Source organism: Hemiscyllium ocellatum, chromosome 7, assembly GCF_020745735.1.
Source record: "Hemiscyllium ocellatum isolate sHemOce1 chromosome 7, sHemOce1.pat.X.cur, whole genome shotgun sequence".
Classification (NCBI taxonomy): Eukaryota; Metazoa; Chordata; class Chondrichthyes; order Orectolobiformes; family Hemiscylliidae; genus Hemiscyllium; species Hemiscyllium ocellatum.
In genome coordinates, this window is record NC_083407.1 from 7636687 (window position 1) to 7649952 (window position 13266).

Consider the following 13266-nt stretch of genomic DNA (forward strand, 5'->3'; position numbering starts at 1 on the left):
TTTTATCAAAAAGGAAATAAAAAATTTAGTTGTAATCTTCCACCAATTTTCTTCTCATTCTTTTAAAGTCCAACACTTGAGCCCTTCCCAATCCTTGATCTAGGGACAAATCTTAATGACTGGAGACAATAAGCCTGACTTTTAACTTGGAGATCAGTGTAAAATCATCAACTTTCCTTCAATCCAATAGTCAACATGAAACATGACAAAGAAAGGCCATGTACAAGATGATGTAGACATTTTTTAATATAAATTTGATAATACAGTATCCCCAGAGCACATTAAAGATTTGACATCAAAATTAATTAACTTTACACCTAAATTTACAGCAGCAATTTATTTTCTTTCCAGTGAAGTGAATACAGTAAAAGATTTCATACCCAGAGATCTCCATCAGAATTCCAAGATTGCTTGCTGCTTTGTTGGAGAATAACCCCTTTTAATGTCTGGCTGTTCCAGAGTAAGTATTAAGAGAATACTTTCAACATAGATGGGATAATATTACACAAAATACTGCTCTCTTGCTTTTGCAATTCAAGGGCAGTATGCAACTGAGGTCTGGGAGAAGTATCATCTGTTACATCAATCACAGTCCAACACATGCTACATATCGCTTTTGATTTACGTGCAGATTGATGAGGTGGTGGGATAGGTTGGTGCCAAGGATAAAACTCATCTCATTTTGAGCACTAGCTGTCCATCAAACACTCCCAGGACAGGTACGGCATAGGGTTAGATACAGAGTAAAGTTGCCACTACTCTTAAACTGAAAAGAAACTTTTCCCTACTGTTTTAAACTGTAAGTAATAAAGCTTCCTCAACACATTTCTCATCAAACACATCCAGAACAGGGAGAGCGCAGGGTTAGATACAGAATAAAGCTTCCTCCACTCTCCTCCAACATCAATATACTGGCAAACAAGCAACAACTTGGCGCTATGACCCGTAGAAATTAGAAACTAATGTTAGCGTGAACCTTACAGCAAACAGGTGAGTTTTGTTTACATTCTGACTTTATTTGGTGTTGCTTCCATCCCCATCCTTATTTGACTAAAAAAAAATACTCAGTTAACACTGGCAGACATCCTGTATTTGAGTTTCTAGTGGTAAAGGCTTCATGTACAATATACTTTGGGCATTCCTTGTACCTTCACAACTGTGTGTTTGTTTTTGGTGATCTATAAATAAAGGGAGAGCATCCTTTGCATTAGCATGACTCACTTTTAGGAAGGAAAATTCAGATGGCAATCATGATAAAGCTGTACATCACATAAAAAATTCACAGAATTAATATTTACACTATAGAGGGAACTAGCTGATAGCAAAAGGTCCCCTGATTAATAATCGACAACAACAATCACAAAAGGGCTAGACCCAACCAGCATGGTTCTGGGTCTCATGCAGTCTTCTGGATTGTTCTTCGCACCAATGATACTTAGATGCATGTTGTTGAAACTTCTTGTACAAAGAGGAATGGAGAATTGTGGAGGACAAAGAGAAGAGAGCAGAAAAAGAGAGAAGGATAGAGGGCTAGGAACTGAGCAGAAGAAAGCAGAGGAAAACAGACTGATTCTGAGTTCATTGAGAGAGGGAAAAAGAGGAGAAAAGAGTAAAGGCAAAAGGAAACAGAAAAAGTGACAGCAATAGGGAGAGAAAGTTGTCTTTTTGGAATGCTATCTATAATTGAAAATATCTTTCCGCTTGCGGACCTCCTCCAGGACCCTGGATCTGAAGCAAGTCCAGTCTTCATCAAGTTGCCGCTCCACCCCAAGGGCTTCGTGTAAATCGCTGGAGTGAGTTCGCAAAAAAGGATTGTATTCTTTCTCTTCTCCGATTGTCGAAGGGCACTGCAATGGAGCAAAGATGGAGTTCAGTTCAGAATGGAAACACAAACTCCTGAACTTTTCCTGTTCCACTGAGAAATCAAACCAATGCAAACACCAGGGACAGAACTGAGCAGTGTGAGCAGCCTCCAACCCTGCATCTCACATGTCAAGCCACGGCATAGGGAAGCGATGGTCTAGTGGCATTATCATTAGACTTTAAATCCAGAGACCCAGGTAATGTCATGGGGACCCAGGTTTAAATCCTGCCACAGTAGATAGTGGAATCTGAATTCAATATAAAATGTTTGGGATTAAGAGTCTAATGATATCCATGAAATAGACTGTTGGAAAAACCTATCTTGTTCACTAATGGCCTTTAGGGAGGGAAATGTGTCGTCCTGATCCGGTCTAGCCTATGTATGACTCCAGACCCACAACAATGTGGTTAACTCTCAACTGCCCTCTGGGTAATTAGGGTGGACAATAAATACTGGCTTGGCCAGTGACCTTCACGTTTTGTGACTGAATGAAAAAAAGTACTGTTAAACTGGACGGTGAACTTGGAAAAACAAGAGGCATAATTTCTATCAACAACACAAGGAAGACAGAGGAGGATCAGGACATGGGGCATCTGAAAAGGGGGGTGGGGTGAGAAGACAGACGGAGGAAGTGGGGGAGGTGCTGCAAGAAGGAGAAAGGCAAGAGGCCTGAATCAGAAGAGCAAAGAGATCTTGAAGAGATGCAAAGCTGTAAGTGGTTGTGCTGAGAGGGAAGTCTGTCAACAACTAGCAGACAAAAGGCAGTTTTAATGGCAGAGGTGTACACCTGGACTTCCTCAGATAAAAATTAGCCTTTGACTTGGTTATTCACTTCTAAGCTCCTGAATTAGATTCTGCAGAGCTCAATCTTACATGAGGAACAGAACCCAGGGATCTGGCTGCATATTTTGACTTCACATTGCAGTAGGCTAACCCCAGCGCCCTTTCCAATTTATTCAGAGTGGTGACAATATGAAGCTTACTATTGCAGGGAATGAAGGCATACTTTAGAAAATTGTTCCACAGGATGTCGGTGTTATCTTGAGAAGGTGGTGGTGAGCTGCCTTCTTGAATTGTTGCTCTCCATCTGCTGCAGGTAGACCCACTATGCTGTCTGGGAGACATGACTCACTAACACTGAAGGAACAGTGATCGATTTCTAAGCCAGGGTGGTGATTGGCTTGAAGGGGAACTTGCAGAGAATGCCAGTCCCATATATCTGCTGTTCTTGTCCTTCTACATGGATGTGGTTGTAGCTTTGGAAGGTGCTGTCTAATGAGCCTCACTGAGTTGCTGCAGAGCAACTTGTAAATGGGACACACTGCTGCGACTGTGTTGGTGGTGGAGGGAACTAATGCTGAAACACAGACACATTTAAAAGGGAATTAGATTGAAGGGGAAAGGAATGGAAGATACTAAGAGGTTAAGGTGAGGGTGTGAGGAGGCTTCTGAACAGCCCAGCCTATTCTGTGGTGTGGAATACTGTTACTCACTGTGCAATGTTTCTCGTGCCTCTGGTGCAGTACCCAGTCGAGTTTGTTGAAGATAGCAGGATTGTTTGGTTCAACTGAAGTAGCAAACAGCAGGTTATCTTGTGCATATTCATGGCCTAGAAACGGAAAGATGAACAATTCTCATTTCAGATTCTATTATCAATATGGTGGTCTCGGATTTCAGTGTAAAGGACTGGTACAGTCGGTTCTGATATCACCCTATACTTCCATTCTCGTGCAATCTCGTGTTATAAGAAAATCGCGCAATAGCTGCGGCATTTAAACTAATGGGTCTGGAATCGCTTTATAGTTAATACAGGTAAGGCGGTTGCATTCTACAAAGACCAGTCTAAATTCTTCAATCGCGTTAAAGCCAATACACATTGAAGAAACACGCATTAAAGCAGATCCTTGTGGCACCCCACTGGTCACAGGCCTCCAGTCTGAAAAGCAACCCTCCACCACCACCCTCGGTCTTCTAGCTTCGAGCCAGTTCTGTATCCAAATGGCTAGTTCTTCTTGTATTCCATGGGGAACCTTGTCGAATGCCTTACTGAAGTCCATATTGATCACGTCCACCACTCTGCTCCCATCATCCTCCACTCTGCCTCATCAATCCTCTTTGTTGTTACTTCAAACAAAAACTCATTCAAATTCAAGACATGATTTCCCACTCACAAAGCCATGTTGACTATCTTTAATCAGTCCCTGTCCTTCCAAATACATGTACATCCTGTCCCTCAGGATTCCCTCCAACAACTTGCCCACCACCGAGGTCAGGCTCACCGGTCTACAGTTCCCTGGCTTGTCCTTACCATCTTTCTTAAACAGTGGCACCATGTTAGCCAACCTCCAATCTTCTGGCACATCACCTGTTACTGAGATATTTGTATCATCGATAGTCAGAGGCCCAGTAATCACTTCCCCAGCTTCTGACAGAAGTCTAGGGTACACCTGATCAGGTCCTGGGATTTATCCACTTTTATCAGTTTCAAGACATCCAGCACTTCCTCCTCTGTAATATGGATATTTTTCAAGATGCCACCATCTACTTTCACACATTCTAGATCTTCTATATCCTTTCCCACAGTAAACACTGAAACAAGATACTCATTTAGTATCTCCCCCATTTCCTGCAGTTCCACACATAGGTTGCCTTGCTGATCTTTGAGGGGCCCTATTCTGTCTCTAGTTATCCCTTTGTCCTTAAATGTATTTATAGAATCCTTTGGATTCTCCTTAACCCTATTTGCCAAAGCTACCTCATGTCCCCTTATGGCCCTCCTTATTTCCCTCTTAAATATACTCCTACTGCCTTTATACTCTAAGGATTCACTCGATCTATCCTGTCTATACCTTACGTATGCTTCCTTCTTTTTCTTAACCAAACTCTCAATTTCTTTAGTCATCCAGCATTCCCTATATCTGCCAGCCTTTCCTTTCACCCTGACAGGAATATACTGTCGCTGGACTCATTATCTCATTTCCGGAGGCTTCCGTTTTCCAGCCGTCCCTTTCCCTGAGAACATCTGCCTCAATCAGCTTTTGAAAGTTCTTGCCTAGTACCATCAAATTTGGCCTTTCTCCAATTTAGAACTTCAACTTTTAGGTTCGATCTATCCTTGCCCATCACTATTTTAAAACTATTTTAAAGGCTGGTATGTGTAGGGAATGCTGGATGATTAGAGAAATTGAGGATTTGGTTAAGAAAAAGAAGGAAGCACATGTCAGGTATAGACAGGATAGATCGAGTGAATCCTTAGAAGAGTATAAAGGCAGTAGGAGTATATTTAAAAGGGAAATCAGGAGGGCCACAAGGGGACATGAGATAGCTTTTGCAAACAGGGTTAAGAAGAATCCAAAAGGATTCTATAAATACTTTAAGGGCAAAAGGGTAACTGAGGAGAGAATAGGACCCCTCAACAGGCCTTTGTGTGGAGCTGCAGGAGATGGGGGAGATACTAAATGAGAATTTTGCATCAGCATTTAATGTGGAAAAGGACATGGAAGATATAGAATGTAGTGAAATAGATGATGGCATCTTGAAAAATGTCCATATTACACAGGAAGTGTTAGATGTCTTGAAACACATAAAGGTAGATAAATCCCCAGGATTTGATCAGATGTCTCCTAGAACTCTGTGGGAAGCTAGAGAGGTGATTGATGGGCCTCTTACTGAAACATTTGTATAATCAATAGTCACAGGTGAGGTGCCGGAAGATTGGAGGTTGGCTAACGTGATGCCACTGTTTAAGAAGGGTGGTAAAAACAAGCCAGGGAACTATAGACCGGTGAGTCTGATGTTGGTGGTGGGCAAGTTGTTGGAGGGAATCTTAAGGGACAGGATGTACATGTATTTGGAAAGACAAGGACTGATTCGGGATAGTCAACATGGCTTTGTGCGTGGGAAATCGTATCTCACAAACTTGATTGAGTTTTTTGAAGAAGTAACAAAGAGGATTGATGAGGGCAGAGCAGTAGATGTGATCTATATGGACTTCAGTAAGGCATTCGACAAGGTTCCCCATGGGAGACTGATTAGCAAGGTTAGATCTCACGGAATACAGGAAGAACTAGCCATTGGATACAGAACTGGCTCAAAGATAGAAGACAGAGGGTGGTGGTGGAGGGTTGTTTTTCAGACTGGAGGCCTGTGACCAGTGGAGTGCCACAAGGATCGGTGCTGGGTCCTCTACTTATTGTCATTTACATAAATGATTTGGATGTGAGCATAAGAGGTACAGTTAGTAAGTTGGAGGTGTAGTGGACAGCAAAGGGGGTTACATCAGATTACAACTGGCCCATCTGGTCAAGATCCTATGGGCTGAGAAGTGGCAGATGGAGTAAAATTCAGATAAATGCGAGGTGCTGCATTTTGGAAAAGCAAGTCTTAGCAGGACTTATACAGTTAATGGTAAGGTCCTACGGAGTGTTGCTGAACAAAAAGACCTCGGAGTGCAGGCTCATAGCTCCTTGTAAGTGGAGTCACAGGTAGATAGGATAGTGAAGGTGGCGTTTGGTATGCTTTCCTTTATTGGTCAGAGTATTGAGTACAGGAGTTGGGAGGTCATGTTGCGGCTGTACAGGACATTGGTTAGGCCACTGTTGCAATATTGCATGCAATTCTGGTCTCCTTCCTATCGGAAGGATGTTGTGAATCTTGAAAGGATTCAGAAAAGATTTACAAGGATGTTGCCAGGGTTGGAGGATTTGAGCCATATGGAGAGGCTGAACAGGCTGGGGCTGTTTTCCCTGGAGCATCGGAGGCTGAGGGATGACCTTATGGATGTTTAAAAAATTATGAGGGGCATGGATAGGGTAAATAGGCACAGTCTTTTCCTTGAGTTCGGGGAGTCCAGAACTAGAGGGCATAGGTTTAGGATGAGAGGGGAAAGATATAAAAGAGACCTAATGGGCAACTTTTTCACGCAGAGGGTGGTACAGGTATGGAATGAGCTGCCAGAGGATGTGGTGGAGGCTGGTACAATTGCAACATTTAAGAGGCATTTGGATGGGTATATGAATAGGAAGGGTTTGGAGGGATACAAGCCAGGTGCTGGCAAGTGGGACTAGATTGGGATATCTGGTCGGCATGGATGGGTTGGACCGAAGGGTCTGTTTCTGTGCTGTACATCTCTATGACTCTATGGGTCGCTGGCCGCAAAGTGCTCTCCCACTGATACTTCAATCACCTGCCCTGCCTTATTTCCCAAGAGTAAGTCAGGTTTTGCACCTTCTCTTGTAAGTACATCCCCATACTTATTCAGAAAGTTTTCTTGTATACTCTTTAAAAAATCCTCCCCATCTAAACTCTCAACTCTATGGCAGTCCCAGTCTATGTTTTGGAAAGTTAAAATCCCCTACCATAACCACCGTATTACACTTACAGATAACTTCAGGTCTCTGTATTCTTTTTAGAGTCTATAATATAATTCCAACAGGTGATCATCCCTTTCTTATTTTTCAGTTCCACCCAAATAACCTCTCTGGATGTATTCTCAGGAATATCCTCCCTCGGTATGACCATTATGCAATCCCTTATCAAAAATGCCACTCCCGCTCCTCTCTTGCCCCTCTTCGTCCTTCCTATAGTATTTATTTCCTGGAACATTAAACTGCCAGTCCTGTCCATCTCTGAGCCATATCTCTGTAATTGCTATGATATCGCAGTTCCATGTTTCGAACCATTGCATTGAAATAAATGCAGTTTTATTTAACAGTCCTACTTCATTCTCTGCTTTGTCCCTGACTGTTTGACTCGCTCCTTTTCCCAACTGTACCAGTCTCAGATTGATTTCTTTCCTCACTATCTCCCTGGGTCCCACCCACCCACCTTACTAGTTTAAATCCTCCCGAACAGCTCCAGCAAATCTCCCTTTTAGTATATTAGTCCCCTTCCAATTCAGGTGCAATCCGTCCTTCTTGTACTGGTCACTTCTACCCCAGGAGAGAATCCAATGATCCAAAAATGTGAATCTTTCTCCCATACACCAGCTCCTCAGTCATACATTCATCTGCTCTCCTCTTATTCCTACCCTCACTGGCTTGTAGCACCGGGAGTAATCCAGATATTACTACTCTCGAGGACCTCCTTTTTAAATTCCTGCCTAACTTTCTACACTCTCCCTTCAGAATCTCATCTTTTTCCCTTTCTATGTTGTTAGTTACAATGTGTACAATGACCATTGTGGTCCCTCTCCCTTTTGAGAACATTCTGCAATCTCTGAGACATCCCTGATCCTGGCACCAGGGAAGCAACATACCATTCTGATTTTTCGCTGCTGGGCACAAACGTCTGTCTGTGCCTTGGACGAGACAGAGCCCTATCACAATCGATCGCTTGGAACCCAAAGTACTCCTCATTTCATTAGAGCCAGTCTCAATACAAGCAACTTGGCTGTTCATGCTACATTCCCCTGAGTCCATCTCCCTCTGCATTTTCCAAAACAGCCTACTTATTTGAAATGGGGATAGCCACAGCGGACTCCTGCACACACTTTTCTGGAGTTAGCTATCTACCTGACTTTATCTGCGGCATATCTCCCTTCCTAAAACTGCCATCCATCACACCCCCTAACCCCTGTAAATTCCTCACTGCCTCTAACTGCCACTCCAACCGATCCATATGATCTGATGGGATTTGCAACCAAAGAAACTTCCTGCAGACATGATCATCAGTAACACGGAAACTCTCAAATCCAACAGGAAGAACACATCGCTCTACTAAAGACCATCTTTGCTCCTTCGTAATCTACAGACCCAGAAAGTAGTACCGTCTTACTACACTAAGAAAACACTGCACCAGGCTAACTTAACACTGATGGTTTATATTTTAAACATCTAATCAAGATACAGATCTCAATAAAACATAATCAAGAAAGAACCCACTCTTCAGCAAGGTTACACTTAAAATCTATGAACTTATCAGTTCCTATGCTGTGAGTTCTCCCAACACAGGTTCCTCCAAGATCAGCTGTAAATTTCGCTATTTGTTAATTTTTCCTAGATGCACTCTGATGTCCAGAGATATTTGAACTCAAATAACTAAGGCAGTAACTGTGCATTTAATGCTGTGTCAGACAACAGCGTAGATTTCTTTGTCTGGCCATGTGGTCACTGCCTTTGTCTGTCTTCCTCCTTTTAAATGTGCCTTTGTTTTGATCTTTCTCCTCCCCCTCCCCAGAAGTTCCAACACAATGCAATAGCTTATAAAACAGTAATTGCTGCTGCAGGAATTTGAGGAAGTCACCTCCAAAACCTAAAATACCTCAAAACAAAAAAGGAGCAGTTCTTACGGCCACAATTTTTTCTCACCCATCTTGAATTACCCAGAATCCTTGGCACATGTATTTTCCCAGCATGAGACTGATGGGCTGAATGGCCTCATTCACAGTCATATTCTATCACCGACATCAGAAAGGTTACAGTCCCAAAGTCAAAGCTGGATAAACATAGCACCGGCGGCTGGAGTGTGTGCCCAGATTAATCCTGCATCAATTAGTTTTAATCAAAAACTTAAAAAAACAGACAAGGATTACAAATACAAAAAAAACTCTAATGCTAATTATCAACCTCTAATGCAATTATCAATGCTATTATGTACACAACAACTACTTTAAAAATAAAATAAGTTCACAAAATATCGACTTGTGGTTGGTGTTCAATTGTGTTTGTCCAAAGTCCAATTTTGGATGATCAAGCTCCTATAAGCTCTTACCAAATTGAAGGTGCAATATGAATGCAAGTGTTGGTTTCAGTCAATTTGCAACCGAAGGGAGATGAAGGTGTCACTTGGTCAATAACCCAGAGGCTCAGGGAATGGGTTCAAATTCTATTAGGGCAGCTACTGGAATTTAAATCCGTTTAACTAAAATTGAAAGCTGGTCTCCGTGATGGTGACCTCGAAATGAAGAAATTAAGGAGCAGAAAAACAAGAAACAGGAGGATTAGGCCACTCAGCCCCTCAATCATACCCCACCGTTCTGTAAGATCCCCAGGCCTCAACGTCTCTTCTAGCTCCTCACAGCCGTCAACTCAGATTTCAATGATCTATTTACCACTACGTGCTATTGAGTCCAGAAAGAGAGGAACAGGGCAGATGAATGCATGGCTCAAGAGTTGCTGTAGGTAGGATGGTTTTAGATTCCTGAATCATTAGGACTAGAATTAGGATGGTCTACACCTGAGCCAGAATAGAAGCAACATGCTTGTGGGTGGGGTATGGTTTCACTTTGGGGTGGAGCTTAAATTAGTTAGGCAGAGGATGGGGACACCCAGCGTTAGTATAGTAGAGACACAGCATGGTGTAGTAATCATATCGGGTCAGAATTCAGCCATGTTGTAATTCATCAGAGTAAGGTAAGGCCACGTATCCTCTACTTTAATGCGAGGAGTATTATAGGAAAGACAGGTGAGTTGCTTATGGATTGACATGTGATACTTAACAATTGTGATATTGTTGCCATTACATAGACATAGTTGAGGGAGGGACAGAATTGGCAACTCAACATTCCAGGATACAGAATCTTCAGGCAGGAAAGGGAGGGTGCAAAATAGGTGGTAGGTTTGCATTATTAATTAAAAAGTCAGTTACTACCGTACGGAGAGAAAAATTCTTGGACAGGTCTTCAAATGAGGCTATGAGAGTGGAATTTAGAAATATAAAGGGGCAATCACGCTGTTGGGAATGTATTATAGACCCTCAAAACATCAGCAGACAATGGAAGAGCAGATACATGGATAATGTGAGTAAAAACAGTAATTATAAAATAGAACATTACAGTGAAGAACAGACCCTTCGGCCCTCGATGTTGGTTTCACAGGTTGGTGCAATCTGAAGACCATCTAACCTACACTATTCCATTTTCATCCATGTGTTTGTCCAATGGATAATCTAATGTTTATTTAATTGGATAATTATATTAGAGGATTTCAACTTCCCCAGCATCATTTGGGATAGCTTTCAAGAATGAGGTTTATGTCAACATGCAGAAGTTCTAACAAGAATATGTGCAGGGCTGTATGCAATTCTAAGGAACAAAGCCCCAGAACAGGTGGGGTGGCACAATGACTCAGTGGTTAGCACGGCTGCGTCACAGCAACCCGGGTTTGATTCCAGCCTTGGCCGACTGTCTGTGTGGAGTTTGCACATTTTCCGGTGGCTGTGCGAGTTTCCTCCCACACGCCAAAGATGTGCAGGTTAGGGTGGATTGGCCATGGGAAATTGCCTGTAGTGTTCAGGGATCTGTAGGTTAGGTGGATTAGCTTTGGGAAATGCAGGGGTGGGTTTGGATAGGATGCTCTTCGGAGGGTGGTGTGGATTCGATGGGCCGAAAGGCCTGCTCCCATACTATAGAGATTCTATGGAAGCTGGCCAAGATGACAATGGGTGAGCATTTTAGTAATAGTAAAAAATGATTTGACTGGGGGAAACAGTAGATTTTACTGAAATCAGGCAGGATCTGGCCAAAGCAGACTGGAAACAGCTACCTGTGGGAAACTCTCCAGCAGAACATCGGGGGATGGGCGGGGAGTTCAGCACTCAAAAAGGAAATGGGGAGAGTAAAGCCAGCATGTTCCCATTAGGGTGACAGAGGAGAAACAAGCTCAGAGAACCAGGGATGTTCTAGGCATACTGAAGTCTGGATAAGAACAAAGAAAGACTTTTAACAGCTACAAGGGAGCAAATTAACGGAGGCCCTAGTGGAGTATAGAAAGTGCAGGGGGTTCTTAAAAGGCAATTAGGAAAGCAAAGAGAAAACGTGGCACAGTGGTTAGCACTGCTGCCTCACAACGCCAGAGACCTGGGTTCAATTCCTGTGTGGAGTTTGCACATTCTCCCCGTGTCTGAGTGGGTTTCCTCCGGGTGCTCCCATTTCCTCCCACAGTCTAAAGATGTGCGGGTCAGGTGAATTGGCCATGCTAAATTGCCCGTAGTGTTAGGTAAGGGGGCGAATGTTGGGATATGGGTGGGTTGCGCTTCGGCGGGTCGGTGTGGACTTGTTGGGCCGAAGGGCCTGTTTCCACACTGTAAGTAATCTAAAAAAAACGCTGGTGGATAAAATTTGGGACAATCCCAAGATATTACAGGATTCTATTTTAAGATATTAAGGGGAGGAGGGTAACTGGGGAAGAGTAGGGCTCACTAGGTTGAGTGCAGGTAGGACTAGCAACTCGACATTCCAGGGTTTGGTATCCTCAGGCAAGAGAGGGGAAGGTGTAATGGAAGTGTGGTGTTGTATTATTAAATAAGGAGTCAGTTACTCCTTTGTGATTCTTTACACACTCATTATGCCCTCCCATTTATTTTTACATCAACTGCAAATTTGGATACATTACACTCTTCCCTCCTCTATCCCTCCATGTCATCAAGAGACAGAAAATAATTGAGGCCCTAGAACTGATGCTTGAGGTACTCCACTTATGTCTCTCCAATTGGAAAAACATCTGTAAACTCCTGACTTATGCAATAACCTTTTGATGTGGCACCTTCATGATGCATTCTGGAAACATGCTAGCAAATTCATCGAACACTCTCCTTGATTGAAATCGTTGAACATGCTTCTGTTCAGTGAGCTCCTGTGCTTTTAGTTCCAGTTACCTGGCCATAGCAGCGTCTCATCCCCCAGTGCAGCCACAATGTCCAGCGAGGACAGCATCAACGAGGAGCTCCCCTCAAAAATACGACCTAGGTTTACAGAAAATATACAACAGCCAGTGGGCTTCACAGGAAGGCAGAAAAGACAAAGACAGGGTACATACTACAGCTGGGTCAGCTTTAACTGGAGTTTAATACCGGAATGGTGGCCTCCTTACACTGTGCAGAAATGTCCAAACTTCCCATTTGGAAACAGGCTACCTAACAATTCACATGGGCTTTGGGGAACAGGGTAAACTTACATGACCCTTTTCCTGTCAGTAGTTGGTGTCCATCAGCTTAGGACTTGCTGCCAAAATGATGCTGTCAATGGTGATCGCTCTTATTAATGGGTAAATTGTCCAACCAATTTTTTTCTTCTTACTCTTTCGTGGGATGTGCTGGCCTTGAACTGAGTGGCTTGATGGGCGAATTCAGAGGGCAATTATAAGACAATCACATTGCTCATAGTCTGGAGGCACACGTAGGCCAGACCGGCTAAGGATGGTAGATTTCCTTCTCTAAAGGACATTAGTAAACTGGCAACATTTTACAAGCGATTGACATGATTTTGTGGTCCCTATTAAAGAGACCACCCTTATATTGCAGATGCATTAACGGAGTTTAATTTCCACCAGCTACTGTGGTGGGTTTTGGACCCATGCTGACAGTGCATTAGCCTGGATTTCCAGGTAGCTAGATCAGTGACATCGCCACCATGCAAAGGGAGACCCTTCGTCAGTTATGAATTGCTACAGGTTGCTGGGCGATTT

General features: G+C 43.1%; 1 protein-coding gene across 1 annotated transcript in view; it reads right to left on the reverse strand.

The window, feature by feature from the left end:
* Positions 1-228: 228 nt before the first annotated feature.
* Positions 229-13266, reverse strand: part of pnkd (PNKD metallo-beta-lactamase domain containing) — a 59191-nt gene continuing 46153 nt past the window's right edge. Inside the window, exons 7-9 of the mRNA XM_060827791.1 lie at positions 12458-12544; positions 3358-3473; positions 229-1847 (exon numbers count right to left, since the gene is read on the reverse strand). Of these exons, the coding sequence (XP_060683774.1) occupies positions 1674-1847; positions 3358-3473; positions 12458-12544 (377 nt within the window). The 3' untranslated portion in view covers positions 229-1673. The remainder of the gene's footprint in view (positions 1848-3357; positions 3474-12457; positions 12545-13266) is intronic.